We start from the raw sequence: 22,042 nt of genomic DNA, 5'->3' as shown, positions 1-22,042 counted from the left end.
GGTTGTGTGTCACCTGTGATGGCTCTTGCTGGGCAGAGGTGGATGAAGCTCTTCACCCCATACTGTTTGGTAGCTTCGGGGCCAACTGTGGTGTTGTGAACACTTTAAAATATAGTTACGTTGGATTCCTCTACACCTCTGAGGATCTGGGTGGAGGAAGGAGCCGGTGCAGAAACACAAAGGGTGTGTGTCCCCCATTTCTAAATTCCGCCACTATCAGCTATTTTCTGCCCTCACTAGCAGTCAGGCATAACAACGTATGCATGGAGGGGAGGAGAAAAAGCTCATGGAATTATTATGGGTTTTTTTGAGCCCAGAATTGATGTTTACACACCAGAGCTAAATTATTTATACACATAATGTTATAGGTTTCACATCGGTGGCTTTTATTAGCAGTCGACGGATGAGAAATCATACCTGACCTACTTGTACAAACCTCTCTTGTGCTTCTCTGTGATGACAGTGTGGCAGGAAGGGGTGAAGGTCCTCGCCCCAGCCCAGCTGTGGAGATGCTCGAGCAGTGGGAGAGCCAGTGGAGGAAGAAGGGCTATCTCAGCACCTCCTACAAGGCACTTTGCTCCTTTAGATTTAGGGGAGAACAGGCACAAGGGGGTTATTTTTCTTGCAAAATCCTGGCTACATCTGTTTCTCTAGGGGGCTCCACGGGTTTTTTTCCTAGGACCATGTCCCCTCCCTTCCCCAGCAAAGGAGAGACGTGCTTCCCAGTGAGGCCTCAGCAGAAGGGAGATTTTTGGGGGTGAAGTTTTCTCTACTGGAGGGGTGGCTGCAGCAGGACCATCCATCCCCAAACCACTCTGATGTGACAGCCTGTGTTTCCCCCAAAAGACTCAGCCAGCCGTTTCTAAACCAACATGTCACAGGCACCTGAGATGACTTTCTTCTTGTCTTGCAATTAATGCATTTTTTATAAAGCCCAGGCTCCAGTTTCCTTTCATGTTACCAGGAGGATATCCTTTTTCCTCTTCAGCTTCAGAAGGATTTTTTTCAGCCCAAGTATTAATCTCCAGTGTCCTGCACACAGGACAGAGGGATGAGTGGCCCAGCAAGGATGCTGGAGCTCATCTGGAGCTCATGTGTGGGTGCTGACAATGGCACTGGCTCCATCCTAAAGCTGTTTCAAAGGTGAAACTGCAGCCTGGCAGCAGGACATTCTGGTGGCTTTGCAGCACAGATGAGATTTAGTGCCTTGTAAATTGCAGCACACAGCAACATTTCTTGCTCATAACTGTAGCTTAAATACAATTTAAAGTGCTCCACTTCAATGTTACAAATAACGGTGTATTTACCCGCCCCTTGTTTAAAAAAAAACAAGCCAAACAAAGCCACACTTTAGCATCCTGGCCTTTATCAGCAATAGTGTGTCCAGCAGGAACAGGGCAGTGATTGCTGCCCTGTACTCAGCACCTGAGGCTGCACCTTGGATCCTGGATTCAGTTTTGGGGCTCTTCCTACAAAAAAACATTGAGGTGCTGGAGCATGTCCAGAGAAGGGCAACAGAGTTGGTTAAGGGTCTGGAGCACAGGTCTGATGAGAAGCAGCTGAGGGAGCTGGAGGTGTTTAGGCTGGAGAAAAGGAGGCTCAGGGAGGACCTTGTCATTCTCTAAAACTCCCTGAAAGGAGGTTGTAGCTAGCTGGGGGTCAGTCTCTTCTCCACACTAACAACCAACAGGACAAGAGGAAATGGCACCAGGGCAAGTTTGGATTGACTATTAAGAAAAATTTCCTCCCTGAAAAGGTTGTCAAGCACTGGCACAGGCTGCCCAGGGAAGTGGAGATACCATCCCTGGAGGTATTTACAAGACGTGTAGGTGTGGCGCTTGGGGACATGGTTTAGAGGTGGGCTTGGCAGTGCTGGGTTAGTGGCTGGAACTGATCTTAAGGGTCTTTTCCAATCTAAAGGATTCCATGATTATATGATTGGGGATGGATGGATAAATGGATATGAAACTGGATATGACCCAGCAACGTGAAATCACAGCCCAGAAATCCAGCTGTATCCCAGGCTGCATCACACCAAGTGTGGCCAGCGGTTTGAGGGAGGTGAGTCTGTCCCTCTAACTGGCTCTGATGAGACCCCACCTAAAATGCTGTGTCCAACTCTGGAGTTCCCACATATGAAACCATTGGAGCAGGTCCAGAGGAGGCCACAAAGACAATCAGAGAGCTGTAGCACCTCTCCTGTGGAGACAGGCTGAGAGAGCTGGGGTTTTTCAGCCTGGAGAAGAAAAGGCTCTGGGGAGACATTATAGCGGTTTTTCAGTACTTAAAGTGAGGTCATAAAAAAGACGGAGAGGGACTTTTTACTGGGGCCTGCAGTGACAGGACAAGGGACAACAATTTTAAAGGAAAAGAGAGTAGATTTAGATTAGATATTAGAAAGAAATTCTTCACTGTGAGGGCGGTGAAGCACTGTCACAGGTTGCCCAGAGAAGCTGTGAATGCCCCATCTCTGGAAGTGTTCAAGAGCAGGTTGGATGGGGCTTTGGGAAACCTGGTCTAGTGCAAGATGTCCCTGCCCATGGCAGCGGGGCTGGAACTTTAAAGGTCCCTTCCAACCCTCACCACCCTGTGATCTATGGCTTAGATGCTCTTTTCATACTCCTCAGTGGGGAGGGCCTGCACTAACTTGTGCCATGCCACAGGGATGCAACACATGCACCCAGCTCCAGCTGATCCGTGCAGCCATCAAAATGTTAAGGAAACTCTCACCAGACTTTTTACCAGCAGTGTTTCCCTAGCACTCCTTATATAAAGCCAAAAAGGTGTGGCGAGCCACTCTTTCACTCCACTGGCTCCTTGTAATTGACGGAAGATTACCAGGAACGTGTTTTTGCAGGAAATATTTTCTAAGGCTAAACAACATTTGATGAGGGTGTGATAATGAATTACCAAGCATATATCTTTGCCGCTACTCCAAATTATGAGTGTTGGTTTGTCCTTCCCCTGTGTTGTTTCCATAGAAGCAGAGCTTAACCTTTTAAGTGCAGATCGCAAAGGCACCTAATTCAAGTAAAATTAGACTTCAAGCATATCAGTACTTAATACTCAAGAGTTATTATGTGATTGGATATAGATGTTGTTGTGATTGGCAGGGAGCATGGTTTCCAGCTGAGCCAGCTGGAAAAACAGCACTGTGGTGGAAACTTTTAAGGTTTTCCTAGACTTTTCCCTGTGTAGTCCACTAATTGCCAGGTAATTCCTCTAAAATATGTGAATCCAGCACAGAACACAGGAACGCACATGCAATTAAAGTTATTTATTGTAGGTTTTCTTTTCTGAACTGACAAAGAGGATTTCCCAGAGATCGGCAACACAACACAATGTTATACACCATTTCACAACTAGTCCCTTGTCGCTTTATTAAGAACATAGTAATTTAAAAATATCTAAATATTTACATATTAATAAAACATATATACAGAAGATTGAGACATTTTTACCTAAATATGGAATGATTTTTTTTTTCTTCTCTCTAATAAACCCTATAAAAAGATTTCTGAAGAAAGTCTGAACAGTAGTCACAGTAAGTAAACACAAACGCAATCTTCCAAATTTACAAAATGCTGATTTCCTTGCTGAAGGGTTACGATACGGACACGACGGACTGGAGCCCCCTGCCCAATGCAGGCAATTCCAAGCCACGAAGGAAGGAAAGACTCAAAATTTAAGGTTTGCAGTGCACATTCAATCTATTCCACAGTTTCAGAGAGAATATGGTCATTCCTAAAAGTCCATGGAAGGTGGGTGGGGAAGGGCTGGGAGCCTGGTTTCTCAGGTGCCAAGAGAACAAACCATTCCCATTGGCTTCAGTGTTATTTGTGGGTATTCTACAACATCCGAGAAACGAGCTTTAGGGTTGTTAAAAAAAAAAAGATTAAGTATTTTGAAAACCATCCCACTTTGTAATAGCACTTCTGTTGAGACACTCAAAAGGCCAAATAGTTTCCAAAAAAACAAATGTACCTAAGATACACACAGGGAAAGGAAACACAATGGTAAAGGCTCTAGCACGCTGTCCCTCGAATTCCAGCAAACATGCTCAAACTACCTGGTGATCGACAGGTGTTGCAGGCAAGACTGTCTAGATTTTTTCCCAACATTTTTAAAGTGAATTTAGTGCTGATGAAAGGTGCAGAAGTGAAGGTTCGCATGCAGGGCTGTGTACAGTTTTACCTCAGCCCTGACCTGAAAGGACCGACCCTTTCCACGTCTAAGAGGGTAGTGCAATTTCTTGATCGATTCACTCAGCTGCTGAGATATCAACACAATGCCAGTCGAAAGGTGACTTTTTTTTTAAAAACAGGTGAATATTGTCACCAAGGGAAGTGGCTGAAAAATCACAGTGAGCAGACTCGCTTCCTGGAAATTGAAAAATTAACACATTTTGAGATTGAGGTGCTAGGGCAAGCTGGGGGGAACAGTGAGGGGAGAATGACCACCTCCAGCAATCTGCTCTACAAAGATGCTTGAGAGCCACTGCACAAGGACCATGTAGGGGAAATTGAGGAATAGCTTCTCCTTGCTGTAACTAGGAGACTGCTAGGAGGAGTCTGGCTTTATTTCCACCTAAATCCAGCAAGGAGTTTTTAATCGCAGCTGTGTATGACTGGTCATTGGTACCGCAGCAGCCAGGAAAGGAAAAGTGGGTCTGCAGAAGCAAAGAGCTTCGGCAAATCAAGTGCTCATCGAGCCCCCAGGGTTCACCATGGGGAGAGATGCTACCCTGGTCCCTGGGGGCAGGAAGAGTCACCACTTCTGCGTGGCTTAAGATGAAACACTGCTGGCAAGCATACAATCATGTGGAAAAATACAATCATGGAGGAAAAACAAAGGCAAGAGAACGACTTCAGAGTGGATACCCCGCTAATTCAGTAATGCATTGGATATGGAGGGAAATCACCTTTAATTAAGACGGAGAACAGTGAAGCAATCTGGTGGTTTTACATGGAAAACACATGGAAACAACTCAAACTTGTAAGGAAAACTGTATGGATGTCCATATCCTCCAGTATGCTGAAGTTCTCATGCCGAGCTCGCGAGAATGTTATAGACAGGAGAGGGTGTTTCTATCCGCTAAGAACACTGATGTGAAATTCAAACTGAAAAATCTGGGTTTGCATCTAGCAGATGATCTGTTGTGGTGTCGAAAAGGTTACCTGGAGGGAGAAAGAGTTTGAAGAAATAGGTTAAACACCCATAAAAATTTAACATATCAGTAATTTGCAACAAAAAAGTTGATATTTTAGAATTATGGAAATTACGTATTTGAGTTTTAACTTTAATTCTGTGATGGGGCTGAACTGCTGGTGTGCACACAGGCAGTGGCTGCTGAGTTCCATTTAGAGTAGAGCTCAGTTGGCTAAAGAAAAGCAAATTAAATAGATTTTTTTGAATACAAAATTTGCCAGCGAAGTTTTTCACACAACACACAGTGCGGCCCATTTCAGCGCTGCACTAGGCTCTGGCACAAACTGCACTGTGATGCTCACCCCTTTGAAGTTATGGTTCTGAAGAAGTGAAAAAAGCACCACATGAATTTTAAACCTGGAGTACGTACTTCGAGATCTTATTTGGAAAAAAAAACCCCAAACACTCCACAGCAGTTTAAATGCATATGGGAGAATACATATATATATATTTTTTATATATATATATATATAAAAGGTGCACAGTATGATTATATCCCATCTTTTTAAAAGCACTTTAAGAATATGCTTTTTCTAAACAGAACAATGAAAAGATGGACAGAAGAATTACGACAAGAGCGCTAAGAACACAGGGCAAATAGAAGACAGACATCAATCAGCCTGAGAGGCAAATACACCCCAATGAAAAGCAAAGACTCATACAATCACACATTGAAAGGATAAAGATTTATATTACAATAAAGGATTTATATTTAAGGTTTCAAAAAGGGTTTTTCTTTTTTTTGCCTCCAAGTTTCGTTTTCTTGATATTGTATTTCAAGAGAAAAGGAGACAACCTGTATAGAATTGGATTGTTGCTGTTTTCTTATCATCTGTTTCTTTACCAAGAGATTGCTCTCATCTTTTCACAAAGCTGTATCACCCCTAGACCTGAGGATTGGGATGTTAGTGTTTCAGCTTCCTTTAGGGATATCAAAATTCTTTCTCATCTTGAAATTAACCCCAGCGTGGAGAAACTACACAAACTCTCAGCTCAGCTGTGGTCCAAGGAGGGCTCCCTCATGGTCCTATATCTGCCTATATCTTTCAAATTGAATTTTTCAGATAAGGATTCAAGAAAAGGGTGTTTCAGCTGGCTTACATTTGTTTCCACATGCAGAACTTATGGGTTATGCCCTCCTTTTCAAATACAAAATTCAGATCCTTCACAGAAACTGTAGACCAAAATAAGATGAGCCTTTTTGCAATACCAAATTCGATAGAAAGATTCTAAAAGCTGCCACATTGTCATCCTGATAAAGATCTATCTCACACCTTCTAGGTATCCTGTATCACCGGGAAACTACTCACTCTTCCCATTTAGCCTGCAATAATTACCCCTGGAGCTGTCTGTCCTGTCTCAGCTCAGGTCTGGATGCAGCCTTCAGCTTTTGGTAGGTGCAAAAGCTGGAACTCTGCAAGACCTGAGCTTTGATAACATTTGTTACAGAAAATTTTTCTAGTATTTTCTTGAGATTTATTTGTCAAAGGACCAAAGTTCTCAGCAAGTTTAACTGCCACAGTTCTTGCAATTTACTTTAAACATCCTTCAATCAACAGCCTTTAAAGCCAAGGCCCTCTTAGTGTGGAGGGTGATTTTACAATGGGAGCATCATTTCTGCTCTGAAGTGCTAAAATATAATTGGGAAAAAATGTCTTTCCTTATTTTATCCTCAGTTTTATGAGGATATACCATCTCCATTTTTTACCAGGCTTTTGAGTTCCAAAAGAGAGTTCTGAAAACAAAACACCCCCTGATCTCCTCAGAGCCCAGGACTTTGCTAATTGTGGGCACAGAGGGAGCTGGTTCAAACCAGGCTGTGTGCACCTGCACCAGTGAACTGTGCTCAGAGCCCGGTCCTGCCGGCACCAAAGGAGAGACACCTCCAAATGCAACTGGAGCTGACCCTCCCCTCCCTTTGGAAGCAGTCCTCTTCCCACCAATAATGAAGAGAGCTGAGAGCAACCACACCTCTCACTGAGGTGTCCCAAATGAAGTCTCAGCCAGAGGGTGTGATCCAAAACTGTGCTGATTGAGGCATTTCAGCATCGCTATTCCACATATATCCAGATCTTCTTCTTCATGCCACCAGTGTCATAGGCAGGACTGACAGAGCCAGAAACGCAGATTAAAGGTATCTGATTTTTTCCATTTTTTTTGGCACCAACATTTGCCATTGATTCAAATAATTCTCTCTAGGGTGCTTTTCCTTCACAAGTCTTTTCAGTTACAGAAGATCGAGACAGCAACCATTCACAGATAGCTTCTGTCTTTTCTCCCCATCCAGTCTCCTGCAAGATCCCCTCAAGCAACCCAATTCACTCTGGTTTTATTGTACCAACACACCAGGTTAACCACTGATGACTGGATCATTTAGGTTGGAAAAGACCCTCAAGATCATCAAGTCCAATCATTAACCCAGCACTGCCAAGCCCACCAATAACCATGCCCCCGAGTGGAACACCTACATGCCTTTTAAATCCCTCCAGGGGCAGTGACTCCACTGCTTCCCTGGGCACCCTGTTCCAATGCTGGAAAACCCTTTCAGAGAAGAAATTTTTCCTGAGTCCATGATTTATCTGCAACCAAGGCCCATTGCACCAGGCACTGTACAAACACACAGTCAGAGAGCCTTTTCCCTGAAGATTTTTCAAGCTAAACAGAGAAGACACCTGAATGAATTTTTCTTTAAAGAATCTGTCAGTAACACTTCTTTATAAAACTAGCTGTACTAAAACACGGAAAGACCTCTGTAAGAGTCATATCCCACCTCTTTTGCTATTCCTTGATAGAAAGCATCTGTATTTTGATTCATAATAATTACTGTCATTATACTGTCTGTATATCACTTTAGATATTTTGCTTCCAACAACAGTATGATATGACAGGGGTATGTACTATAAAGAGGCACTTGCACACATATAATAATGGGTGTGAGTCAAACACTTGGCTTACAGCCTGTGAGCATCACTTCCCCCCCAGAGCAATCTGCAGTGTGGTTTATTTAGGCATTCTTCCATGGGTACTATGGAGTAGTACGAATCACAAACAAGTGTTCCAGCTGAGAAACTGCATGCATGAATGCCCAAAGGTGCACAAGCAAGCATACCACAATGGTGATCTGCTGTGGAGAGGAAAGGGTGTCGCCTTCTCTACCACAACCCTCTCAGCACCCTCATTTCCACCCCTGATGATCGACACAAGCAGTAACTACAGAAGCCGCGCTCAAAGAAACGCGCAGCAAACCGCTACTTCTGCTCCTTAATGTGATTACCAGAGCGATGAAAAGATAACACTGCGTCGCATTAGCAACCTTTATGAGGGTCCTCTCGCAGCGGAATTGCTTCCCTCCCTGATAAAAGAAACGAACAGGATGTCACTTGGAAGAGACCTTTCAAGCCAGAGCTTCCTGCATCCATTATCGGGAGCGCACCCTGAAATATTATTCAGCGGCTGGCCAGGAAAGCAGCGCGGCAGATCCCAGGCAGTGCGTGCTCCCAGCCCCCGCTGGGACCATGCCAGAACCAGACTAAAGCTGCTTGTCCTCCCAACTGCTCCGCTGGTCCTACTCCTTAGTAACTGCACGTGCTCCGACAGCGCTCCACGGCTGGCAGCTGCTGCTCCTGCACACAGCCGCGGTGTGTGAGAGCTCCTTCTCCAGCCCTCAGGCAATTAGGGATTAGGGAGCCCTTGCACAAGAGACAGATGCTGTGATGGTTACTGGTGGTCTGTCCTCCCCACAGCTGTCAGGTACTGTGCCATGTGCTCAGCAACCCAGTTATCAGCCCTGTCCTGCTCCTCACAGCAATGGAATCGCTCATCTCCAACCACTCTTCATTGTCGCACCTTAGAAATAGCATAAAACTGCAGTGTAATCCTTGACTCTATTTGTCTGCTTAAGACCCTCCCTCCTTTTAATTTGGCTTTAGGGATAAGGGGCATCATCTCGGTGAAATTACAGGGAAATGACTCTGAAATGCAGGGAAATGACCATCTCCCCAGATTCTGGCCCCACTGCATTTTCAGAGGATGGCAGCTCAGCTCCTGTCATCAGGGCACCTATAGATGGACTGACTTTTAATGAGAGGGTGCTTCAAATTTCAGTCTCGGCTTGTCTTGATTTCAACACCAAATGCAACAGCGCACAAATATGTTATTTCCCAGTCCACACAGCTACAAAGCCAAGCTGCTGTTTAGCAACTGTCAAGCTTTTAAGGTAGGGTGGCTGCACTTCTAAGAATAAGTAAATCAACACTTAACTAGCATATAAATATCTCTGCAATCTTTCTGTGAGTCCAAGATACTATTGCTAATAACTTGGACAACCGAACAGATGCTGAAGACATTACAAATTATTGTGTTTGTCCCTACTGATAACTCTGTTAAAAAATAAAAAGTACTCCCAGAAATATCAGGGATGAGCACAAGTCCCTATCTGGCATAAGAAGGGTAACTTACTGGCCTTATTAGCTTAGCTGCTCCCATGCACCTTGAGGTTTTATGAATATGAAACTGAGGGGAAAATGTTAAGATTCTGATGCATTTGTTTTTTAATACAGGCCACTCAAAACTTTAGATAGGAGAGTCCTGTGTGCAATTACCCAGCTGTACACGGCAAGCCAGGATTACTGAAAACTGCTTCTGTGCCATAAATAAACAAACACACATACTGGAGGCTGATAAAAATTTTAATGCATTTTACCTGTTTGTAGTAGAGAAATGTCCGGCCTCTCATCACAGTCAGTTGCCTCTGCTGATTACAAATATAAACAAGAAATCTCATTACTTTCACTGAATAGGGGAATGCGATTAAAAAGCTACAGACTGTAGAGTGATTTTGCATTTTCTATCTACTTTCCTCAGCTGCAATTTGCAAGTACTCAGTTAAAAACTCACCGCTTGGAGGAAAAGGTCATATAATAAAAATGCAAACTCAGAAGAGGGAGGTGGGTATTAAGAAGCAGTTTTGCCAGCAATGGGATGGAGCAACACTTGCTCTTTTTAAGGTTTCAGGGTATCTGTATGATAAAAGGAGTTGCGATTGTTTGATAAAGTCACAAGAAAAACCCCCAGCGGTACCTTGGAGGAAGAGCCTCCCAGGCTGGAACTCCACCCTCCGACAGCTGTCGTCACCCCATGCCTGCAGGGAAAGCCTGAACGCCCCCATTTCTGCACCCAGACTTCCTGTGGCCACAAGCAGGCTCATTTTGCAGGGGCCAGATTTACTAGGGCAAAATGTCTTCAAAGACACAGGTGGGTGCCCAGTGTAATTAAAAGAGGCATGTAACCATGCAGGCAATTACTGTGTATGTACACACACGTGCTTTCAACCCACAGCTTACGCAAGACCATTTGACTTAATTTGGCCCACGGTGAAGGAAGGCTAAAAGCCTAATTTGTTCATCTCCCATTTGCCAGAGGCCAAGGGTATGCATAAAGATAGCTCATTGCGCTCAGCAGATGTGCAGGGACTTGTCAGGCTGTAGTACCAGGATGGTGCATGTGAACTCTGAGTAAGTCATAGGTGTGTAATAGGAAATCGGTGCCTAACCCACACAAGCCCTATCCAAAATCCTACTACCTTTGTCTTTTGCACTGCAGCATGATATTTAAGGCCTTCATAGCACAGCGAGATCTTCAGCAAACTAGGTGAGGTCATAAAGGACAAGCCCATTATTACTGAATCATAGAATGGTTTGGGTTGGAAGAGACCTTAAAGGTCACACAGTCCAACTCCTCTGCAATGAGCAGGGGCAGCTTAAACTAGATCAGGTTGCTCAGAGCCCTGTCCAACCTGAACTTTAATGTTTCCAGGCATGGCACATCTCTCATCTCTCTGGGCAACCTGCTCCAGTGTTTTACCACCCTTACTGTAAAATCTTCTTCCTCATGTCTAATCTAAATCAATCCTCTTTTAGTTTAAACTTATCAATTACACTATACATGGTCAGTGTGGTGTATATACATCTACTCACAACCATTCACTGCACAATATCCATAGGGATCAAATCTGACCACCGATGCAGATGTCCTGAGCAACTCAATTCAGCTCCCACTTGAAACTAATTAGATAAGTGTCCTGGTCATCTTTACCATGGTTCTGCACATGAGGATGTTGAGTTGTTGCCTTTATGATGACATTGTAAGAACTAATCCAGATCCTGGTCTACACCAGTTTCCTAATGTAATTCATCAATCCTTGGCAATCCACCCCTGGACCAAGAGGCTGCTGTGTCTCCCATGTGCCTGGATGTTAGTTTACTTTTTAGTTGTATGGTCTCTACTCAGTTCTGCAAAATTAATTAACTAAAGAAAACATAAACAAACTAGGAACTCTAGCATTAAGCAGCTTTCCTCCCACAGAAGGAGGTTTAAATGCAGAGCCCCGACAAGTTCACAGCAGAGACCTGTGACTCCATGCCTTGAATAGATACTGTTTTCTGCTTTTTGTGAGAAGGTGGCACGCTAGGTAGAAACAAATTCAGTACAGCTCCCTGTGAAAACGATGAATTTTGGAAGGGATGGGTGGCTCACTAAATGGGAAGAGCTGGTTTGAATGTGGACCAGACTCTCAGTGACGGAAGGACTGGATGTGCAAGGGAGGAGACAGCACGGTGCAACAAGCAGCTGAGAATCAGCCAGCAGGATATACACATCTTAAAAAATCTGGAGTGTCAGCCTGAGGCCAACTTCTAGCTATGTTGTGAAGAACTACCGGCACCAGCTGATTCTGTGGCACAGCAACTCAACATGCAAGAGACAAAGCTGTATCTGGCCCCTTGGGTTAAAAGGACCTTAGCTGTGAAAATGGGGGAAGCCGGATCTGAGTGCTGGCAGTGGACTGGAGAGCCTTCCCTCTGTGAATATCAGGGTTGGTGCCAACAAAGGCTGCACACTCAAGCGACAGCTCTTCTGGAAATCTTTGCAGTGACACCTGAGGTAGGACTAGAGATGTGGTCACCTTTCTGCCTGACTGCTCTTACACCTGGCTAACACTGAACTCAGAAGAAGGTAGTAATACAGAAAGAAACAAATAGGAGTGAGGAACTACCTTGCTTTCAGAAGATAAAGACTCGAGTCTCCAGCTTTGCAGAACCAGAAGATACCTGGCCATTTTAATCTGGTATCTGATAGATGAGGTTTAGCTCTTCACCAACTGTTCCAGTCTTGTTCCTCATGCCAGCACAAATGTTTAAACAGTCACCAAGACCAGAACCAGTTAAAAACTGACAACATGGCCACAGGAATGCCTGTGCCAGAGCCAGAAAGGGAGTGGGAGCACAGCAGATGCCCAGGGAGCTACTCACTCTTCTCAGCAGCTGCCAGAATTTGTTTTATCAAACTGGATGTGTAACTGCAGCTCCAGGTGAAGTACGACACAAAGGAATGACAAACACCTTGACCTCCAAACATGGATATAAAACAGCAGCTTCTCACATGTCATTCCAAGCAGGAAAGAAGGTTTGCCTTTGACAACCGCACCCACAGACTGTCAGCCAAACCTCACTTGTCTTGAGCCAGCTTGCAAGACAAGGCAAGCAGGAATAGATCCTACTGTGGGAATTCAGAGCCTCTTGTCTGTCCTTTGCTTAGACAGAGTTCAGTAGCTCTTGCAAAACCTCCCTGGTAGTTGTTTCCTTAGATTCCCCCCAAACTGTGTAGCTTCTGACGCACAGGTTTGCCTCTTAAGTGTAGACTTGCTGCTTTGCTCCTTGGACAGACGTAGATGTGTGCCCAGGGCTGGGGAGTTGAATACAGCAGTTACTCATTTCAGTATTGCTGTTTTTATCTAAAATACTGGTCATAAACACACTGTACCACATGCTGGACCTCATCCTACATCCTTCCTTGGCCCTGTGTGTATTGCTAATCTCTTGCAGCATGTAGATATTGTGTCAAAAGCACAAACCAGAGAATTAGAAGAGAAATAGAAAGAAAAAAAACCCCAAGCTCATGTAAAACAATGGAAGCAGCAGTTTGAACAAGGACATGGGAGAAAAGGCATATTTCCAAGAAAAAAGTAAACTCTTTTTTTCCCCTTCTTTCCCACTATTTTACACTGCAACAAGGTGCTAATTTTAAACAACAATTCAAGAATGAAGTGCCACAGCATGTAATTTATTTAATTAATACTGTCTGAAAATTTTCAGCACGTTTTCTAACAGTGCCATGTTTTCCTTGAAAGAGTAGGGCAATCCAAAGTTTCCAGGTAATGCACAAGGTAATCATTTTGCATGAACAGCTCCTACCCTGTGTAACTTCGTCAGTATTAGAATAAAATCATAGAATATCCTGAGTTGGAAGGGGCCCACAAGGACCATCCAAGTCCAACTCTGGGGTCTGCACAGGACAGCCCCAAGAATCCCACCATGTGATTATTTACATATTGTTATTACGTATTACCCACACAGCATCAGCTTTCCTGTCTCACCATGGACAGCTGCTACGGAATAAAGGCTCATGGGCTCTTCAAAACATAAAAAGGGGGGAAGAACTTACTGTGGCAGATGTGTGGCCCCTGACCTACTGCTTATTAATGGATGGAGAGTTTAGTAATGAAAAGGCTGGAATGCTGTGTCTGGCACAGAAGTGACAGGAACAGCCAAGTCAGTTCCTTCTAATTTCACCCGTTTTAAGATCCCTCTTAAAAGGCACTTTGCATTGTAATTCATGCTGCTTTAGAGAGGAAACCTATCCACCTGCCTCATCCTTTGACTTCTTCCTTTCCAGGGCCATTTTGCATCCCATCCCATCCACCAAAACTGTTCAGCTCCTCTCCTGGGAGAAGACAGACCTGGCACTACGAAGCTACAGTGTGCTGTGCTGTTGGCATGACGTGGGACCAGCAGTCAAGGCTGAAGAATATTATCATACTCTTTAATTTTAATTATAACATCTGCTTGTAACATTAACCTCGCAGTCTCTTCTCCCCTTTGTGACAGCCAACTTGTGAAATTTTGAAAAGACTGAACAAGGCCAATAAAAATTTAATGGCAGTGACAGCTTTATTCTCAGATCTAAAAAATAAAAAAAACTCTACTCAGGTCTCAGATCTCAGGCAATAATCTAAAAGAACTAAGAAGAAGCCAAAGTAAAATAAATAAATTAAAAAAAAAAGAGTATTTCCAGCTATGAAAAATATTGTCACTGATTCAGAACTTAAATGAATTTTTATTTGGCTTAGGATAACAACCTTTCAAAATCTACACAGGGGAACTATTTTCTAGAAAGTAGAATTTTTAAGTAGTTTTTTTTTTTTTATTAGCTTTCCAAGTAGGGACCTTTTTCAGTCCCTAATTCTTGGAGATGAGCCAAACACGATAAATAAGGTTGAAGTTGGGCAGCATCTATGATCCAGTGATCATGATTTCATTTAATTTGGAAACACTCATGGCAGTACACCCTATAGAAAGGGGTACAAAAAGCAGATCTACCCCATTCATTTGCTGGGATTCTCTGAAATTATTCTTGAAAGCTAGAGCAGGATTTACGTTTTCAGACTGAAATAATGTTTCACAGGATAAAGTGGACAGGTCTACTCATGAATGCAGTGTCTTACTGTCTGGTTTGAAATGAAAAAGTAATCAGAGGATGTACTGAATGGCTCAGGGGAAGGCAAGCAGGATGAAAAGCCTGCCCCTCCTCTCTTAAATACGTCTGCTGTTAAAATTTAGCTCAACATAGTGCTGACTAAAAAGATTAATGCTGGCTCAGATCTGTTCTTTGGGCACCTTAGTCTATACCTACAGGTTCAGCTCATGTTTCAGTGAGCAAGCAGAGATAAAAGTGAAAGGGAATGATCTGTGAGTGTGGACACGAGGACACTCACTCAGGAAGGCTCAGCCCCTGCTCCACCAGCCACAGGCAGCCTGGAAGAGCTCAACAGCTCAGCCAGAAGAGTGATGAATCCCACATCCCGGTGGCTGCAATTCCCACAGTTTTAAGATTCTTAAAAGTTAAGTTTTGCAACATAGAGCCCTGGAACAGCTTCTCCCAGAAGGTCAACCCTCCCTCCATGCCTGCCCTCCCCTCCTGTTTTGGTCTCTGTAAGTTACACACAATTTTGGCATGATTTCAAAATGAATAGTTAAACAGTGCAGTTTTACATCAGGATAAAGCTGCTGAGGGCTGAAAGATTAGGCTAGCAAACATTTCAACTAGTCCTATAGACCTCCACAGGCTTCTGCTAACAGCCATCTATCTGTGGACACAAAATATGGGATGGATGGATCTGTTGCCTCATCAGCATTAGATTACTCAAATCAGAAGTTCACAGTTGTAACATAAAAATACTAACAAATCTTACTTCAACAAGATGAGGATGTTACTGCAACCAGCTGTCTGCTCCTGCCTCTCTGCTCAGATCTAGTGTTTTGCTGTCACAAAGGCCTTGGAAACATCTCCTTTGCCTCAGTGCAAGGTCAGGTTGGGTAAAAAGCCACCAGTGGAGGTGGCAGTGGATGGAAGGGTGCAGATGGCCAAGTGGTGTGTTCAGTCACTTCTGCTACACTGAAATGAGCATGTCTCCCTGTGGCTGCAACTCGAAGAGAAATCATGGCGCTTCAGGGATTGGCCAGTAAACTAAACAACACACAAAAAAGAGCTTTTCTACCAATCTAGGGATTGTGTAGGTTTCTTTCAGCAAGTAAACCTGAGAGGTTGCCAGGTACATTGCTGCTCACTACTCATCCCCATACAGGTGAACGAGTTACCCTCCCTTTGCAGGCAGAGACAGTGGAGCCTATCTGATTCTGTCACACTATACTCAGCTTCACATTTTTTCCTTCAGTCTTGCTAGCTTAGAGACAATATCCTCTGCTTAGAATCTCCCATCCTGAGCACGGACCAGAGATGGAGGTGGCCCCATTTGAAAGGCAAAAGCTGAATGTCATTGTCATTTTAATTAACATCCTGCAGAGGCACGAAGAAAAGCAAATAAAAAAGGATGAAAGAAAATAAAAATCAAAACAAAATTAGGTCAATCCTCTTTCCTGAGGGATCGTCTGCAGACAGCCCAAGGACCCTTTGCTTACCACATCCTGCACTGCACCCTTCACCTTATTGAAGCCTGACATCCCACTTCCACCCTCCTGTCCTGGGGGGTGACAGGCAGCCGTGGAAGGGGTAGAAAGCAATCCTGTTGTACAGCACCAGTAATCTGACACTGCCTTTAACAAGATTATCTTGTATCCCTCTGTCCTCCCTCCCCCAACACACATAAGAAACCCTTTTTAAGGCCAGTGCTGGTTTGCTTCTCTACCCAGGGAAGCTTATGCTACTGAATAATCTGCACTTTTTTCCTCCCCCTGTGTTATTTCTGTCTCTGGGTGTTTCTCATTTTCCTCAGTTTTATGCTTTTCCCTCCTGGCATTAATAACGTTGTGGAGAATGATTTCAGATGCCAGCCTAAGTGTGTGTTTCAGAGATGCAGCTTTGGACAGAAAATAGTGGCTCTGTGAGACAGGGAGCTGGAGAGGACATTTCCTGTGGTCTCGCTCACCACGAGGGACCACGGGGTGAGCATCCCCTGTGGAGCCATCAGGTTTCCCACCCCATCAGCCCTCAGAGGCTAACAGGCACTTAATTGTGGTGATGGGCAGCAGGGAAGAGGGGAAAAGGCAGGCAGCTAAATACAGCAACAGTGAAGGACCGTGTTTAATGAGGTTGGCACAAGTGACCTGCCTCAGACAACAGTGTCAGATGTGCTGAGGGAGAGATGGGCAAGAAATACAACCCTGAGACAGTCTTAGGGAAACAGCAGGGTGAGGAAGAGTAAGTGAAGCCTTGTAGGAAGAAAGCCCCTTCTAGGATTGGAGGCATGAAGACGGAAAGGAGCCTGGTTATGGTTTATAAGATAATTACATGTCTCTCAATCAGTGATATTGCTTTCCCAGAACTCTACTGGGGATTTTGAGACTGCACGTTGTTGTTCGTGGCTGGAGCTGAAAGCTTAGTGCTGAGCTCCACTGAAGGCTGGTCCCAGCCCCAAGCATCCAGGTTATCCCAGCCCAAGTTGAGCAGCTTTGCTGCAAAAGCCTGCCTAGATTACCTGTTACTCACTGTTGGCAAGCTGCCTCTCACGTATTGCAGAACCTTGCTGGCACAACCAGGGTGGGTGGGTGGGTGGTTTTTCTGCTATAGTGATGCTGATTCTTTCACAAGGAATTTGAGAAGACTCACCTATCCTTCCAGACACATAGTTTAGAGAAAAGGTCAGTTATGGGTTATGTCTTAACATTGCAGTGAGTGGTTTGTCAGACCAAAAAAGACGGAATTATAAAACTTCTACTTGCAACCCTGGATAGGTCAGCTAGTTTAGGACTCAGACTTCTGGGAAGAAGGGTTTGGGTGCTAATGGAAAGGAGTTAGAGAAAGATGCAAAGTTAACTTGTCTGCCAAGACAGCTCCTAAACTTGCTACCATACCAAACCTAAGGAAACACTGTACACAAAAACCTGCCAAAGTGTTAGAGGTCCAATTTTCATAAAGTGAACAAGTACAACACACTTCTGTGGATAGCAAGGCTCTAAGCTTTTAATCTTACACTCACACGTTGCTCCTCATATTTTTATACATACCTGAGCCTCTTTTTAATCGTCTTCTTGCCAGTTTAATTTGATCCTGAAGAATCTGGACCCAGTCCCTAGGACCAGGAAGTTTATCCACATGGTTAGCAGTGCAGTATTTTTCTGTAAAGACTGAAATAAAAAGATATCACCTTTATGAAATGTGCCAGCAGAAAGGAGAAATGGCAACTGGAGAGGATTGTAATATATATATATATCAAATTATTCACTTATCAAAAATAATTTTAATGGCCAAATCTAGGACTGTGGGAATAAAGCCTAACCCAGCATTTCACAAGTTCATAATTCAGAAGTTATTTGGGTGCATAAATATCACAATAATGCCATAGTTACTACATATAAAAGCCTGTCCCAGAGAAACGTTCTACACCTGATGTGTTCATGAATTTCACACAAAATGATCACAGAAAAATAATAGTGAACTTTGAACTGAGTCTCAGGTGTGGCAGGCACTTGTAAATGCTGCCTTCCATATGGTACAGGTAGAGAGCTGAAGATCTGGTCATTTGGTGACCTCTTGGTCAGGTTCCTAAGGCTGCAGGCAAAGTGATGAAGGATTGAAGTCCTACCACTGTGGAAATCATAGTTTTTATATTGCCAAACCAGACAGAACAGAATTTTTATAAATCTACTTAAAAAAAAAAAAGCACCATTACAGAGAAAAAAGAAATATCCTACAGGTTCGATTTTGTATTTTGTAAAAATGGTACAGAGAGAGTCAACATTATCTTTAAATCCATATTTACAGTAAACCTAACAATGTTATACCAAAAATATAACATTATAAAAGGAGTGAAACTGATGCAATTGATTTTCATCATGCAACTGAGAGGTGTGCAAAAAATAAACAAGAGCAGAAAGAGAAAAAATATTATTGCTGTTAGTATTGCTACTGTAGACTTGGTCAGAGGTCTCAGAGCCCAGTGTCCAATTATGACTGGCAAACAAAGAGAGAAAACTGGTCCCAGCTCAAAGAATTTGTAATCCTTGAGAATAAGTGTCACACAAATGGGATGGGGAAACATGCAGTAAAAAAAAAGACAATTTTAGCATTTTTATACACATACTTTTGAAGCAGTGCCAGCTGCTAAGTATAAAGGAACCAAGAGCAATACCCCCCTGCAAACTCCTTCCATGTTAACAACTTCACAAAACCATGGCATGACAGGCATTAGCAATACTTTCCTCTGCAGTCTGATCTGCAAGGATGTCAGACCAACTCTGAGGGCTGCCTAGAGAAGTCAGTACATCCCCACACATTCACAGTGTCCGACTTGCAACAATCACCGTCTTTCTGAAGGCAGAAATAACCTTTCCCTTCGAATCCATATGGTACCTGACACAACGGGAACCTGATTAATGACTTATGACTGCAACTGCAGTTCCTGCTCGTGACCAGGGCCTGGGGACAATCCATGACACCAGGCTGTCCCCCGGCCACCTGCCACAGGTGCCCACTGTGGGAATTATGACTCCTGCCCCTCGTTTCCTGCATAGTGAGCCAGAGATTGTCAGGCTTAGAGAGCGAGGACATTAACTTCCTTCTCTTCTCTAATTTGTTTGTTCTTTTCTTGAATGAAAGGCAAAAGAGCCTTGATTGCTCAATGTGTGGTTAGGGAAAGACCAATGTGGACAAAAAGGAATGGGAACTGAATAGCAAGGAGGCAGGAGAAGTGTGACCTGCCCTTTCTAGTCCATCTGAGCTGCACAGTGTTAACAATTGCTCTGTCATAGAAACAGAGACTGGTTTGAGTTGAAAGGGCACTTTGAAGATTGCCTAGTCAAACCCCCCTGCCATGGGCAGGGACATCTTGCACTTCATCAGGTTGCTCAAAACCCTGGTCAAGCTGACATTGAACACTTCCAGGTAAGGGGCAGCCACAATTCCTCTGGGTAAGTTCTGCCAGTGCCTCACCACCATCATCATAAAAACAAACAAAAAAAAGGTCTTCCTTATGTCCAATCTAAACCTACACTCAGTTTAAAACTATTGCTCCTTTGTCCTGTCACTATAGGCTTTGGTAAAATATCCATCCTTGCTTTTCTTACAAGCCCCCTTTTTATATTAAAAGGTCACAATAAGGTCTCCCCAGAGCCTTCTCTTCTCCAGGCTGAACAACATCAGCTCTCTCATCCTGTCTTCACAGGAGAGGTGCTTCAGGTCTCTGATCATCTTTGTGACCCTTCTCTGGACTCGTTCCAACAGGTCCATGCCTTTCCTGTGCTGAGGACCCCAGAGCTGGGTGCAGCACTGCAGGTGGGGTCTCACCACAGCGGAGCAGAGGGGCAGAATCACCTCCCTTGACCTGCTGCCCACGCTGCTGGTGATGCAGCACAGGATATGGTTGGCTTTCTAGCTGTGAGTACACATTGCCGGCTCCTATCTAATTTTTTGTCCACCAGTACCCCCAAGTCCTTCTCTGCAGGGCTGTTCTCAATCCTGACAGTGGGCACTGCCCTGACTCAGGTGCAGGCCTTGCACTTGGCCTTGTTAAACATCAGGAGGTTCACATCGACCCATTCCTCATGCCTGCCAAGGTCCCTCTGGATGGCACCCCTTCCCTCTAGGAAATCAACTACACCATTCAGCTTGGTGTCATTGCAAACTTGCTGAGGGTGCCCTAGAAACCACTGTCTGTGTTCCTGATGAAAATATCGAATAGTACTGGTTCCAGTATGGATCCCTGAGGGATACATCACACTTATATATCTGAACACAGCTCATTGATTTCTGCAGGGAAGGATTTCACTGGCTGAATTCCTACTCAACAACATAAAGGAAAAATAACTGCTTCTGATTATTTTTATTTTTTCATCTTTTTTTTTTCCTCAGTTCTGAGTGAAAGACTGGTGCAGCACACAAGGGAAGCTGATTGCCCAGGAAAAACACTGCAACTGATTCAACAAGTGCCACTGAATACCCAAAGTCAAAAGAGAGAATTGCTCCCTGGCTAATCATCCTGTTGCAGAAGCATTAAATTACTTGTAAGGATGGCAGTGAAAATGTTTTCAGACAGGAAGAGCAATTTTCAAGCAAACAGTCCTTCCTTCAAATTCCCTGCACTTTTTTGTTGTGAATGTAGTCTTTTGTATCTCTCTGACGGAAAAGGACTAGAAGTGCCAATAAAGGGTATCTGGGCACGTGGTAGAGGAAAGTGCTAATGATAATAATGCAAACAACATGATGTTGTTCCTGCAGAGATTTCATACTGGCTCAGTTATTTCTTGGAATAAATGAAACCACAGTGTGTGACAACCCAGCTCCTCGGAGGGAAGAAGGGTGCTATTGGAGCCAGACTGAGTAAAGATCCACAGGACGTCAGCTCTTGGCATCTTATTCCAGCATAGCTTTTAGGGATGGGCTTCCCTATCAGGAGTCAGGCAGCAGCGTTTGGGCAATACTGCAAATGCCAATAAAGATCACTGTTATTACAGCAGTTCCTAGTAGTATCACTACAAACGAAATTTGTCTCTTGGAACTACAACTTCTCTCTTTTTTCTCCCAAACTCAAGCAAAGAGGTTAAGAGCAGCCTTGGAATTTGCTCCACTAATATGGGTTTAGCTACTGAGAAACATTGCTCCCTGCAGGGGGTGATGGTTGCTATTTTAATAGTGCTGCTGCATTTACTGTAAAACATTTCTTTTATCAAGTGCTGTTCAAATTAGAGATTTAAAAACAAAAAGTAATTTTGAATGCTTTTTCTTCCATTTAACTTACTTATTAAAGCTTTTAATGAAGAATGAGATAGAGTGAAATCAGACTCAGATTTTTGGAGATTATTGAGCTCAAGAAAGGAAGGTACAAAAAAATGTTTGTGACTTAAACTTGATTACAAGCATAACTGTAAGAAAGGCTGCCAGCTACTCTGTAAAATGTATAAGGCTAAGACATAGGCACAACATACACTTCGTTGCAGAAATAAACAGCTTGGAAGGGTCCTCTGAAGGCCTTCATGTCCAGCCTTCACATTGCAATTTTCCATGTGTCCAGTGCCTCTTGTGCCTCTGACAAGAGTCTGACTCCATCTTCTCTACACCATCCCACTAGGTAGTTGTGGACAGCAATAAGGTTTCTCTTGAATCATTTTCTCTCCAATTCTCTCAGCCTCTCCACCTGTGACACTTCCCCACTTCCCTGTTTTAGTACTGTAAGTCTTGGTGGCCCTCCACTGGACTCAAGCCAGTATGTCAATGTCCTTCTTTTGTGGTGAGAGGGGTCCGAAAGTTGGCAGAGAGGTGGTTGCAA

At 43.8% G+C, this 22,042-nt stretch overlaps 1 protein-coding gene across 6 annotated transcripts in view; it reads right to left on the bottom strand.

Annotated features, from left to right (window-relative positions):
• Positions 1 to 3,257: 3,257 nt before the first annotated feature.
• Positions 3,258 to 22,042, bottom strand: part of BEND7 (BEN domain containing 7) — a 46,657-nt gene continuing 27,872 nt past the window's right edge. For 2 of the 6 annotated variants that reach the window (XM_029958092.1, XM_018068128.2), the window contains exons 7-9: positions 17,787 to 17,906; positions 9,911 to 9,961; positions 3,258 to 4,380 (exon numbers count right to left, since the gene is read on the bottom strand). In XM_029958092.1, the coding sequence (XP_029813952.1) occupies positions 4,262 to 4,380; positions 9,911 to 9,961; positions 17,787 to 17,906 (290 nt within the window). In that variant the 3' untranslated portion in view covers positions 3,258 to 4,261. Of the gene's footprint in view, positions 4,381 to 4,879; positions 5,178 to 8,482; positions 8,561 to 9,910; positions 9,962 to 17,786; positions 17,907 to 22,042 lie in introns of those variants that run through there. The other 4 variants (XM_029958095.1, XM_029958093.1, XM_029958094.1 and 1 more) reach the window with 4 other exon arrangements.

This window comes from Manacus vitellinus, unplaced genomic scaffold, assembly GCF_001715985.3.
Source record: "Manacus vitellinus isolate BGI_N305 unplaced genomic scaffold, ASM171598v3 scaffold_13_pilon, whole genome shotgun sequence".
NCBI classification, from domain to species: Eukaryota; Metazoa; Chordata; class Aves; order Passeriformes; family Pipridae; genus Manacus; species Manacus vitellinus.
The sequence above is the reverse complement of the archived record's forward strand: the minus strand, read 5'-3'. Positions and strand labels throughout refer to the sequence as shown.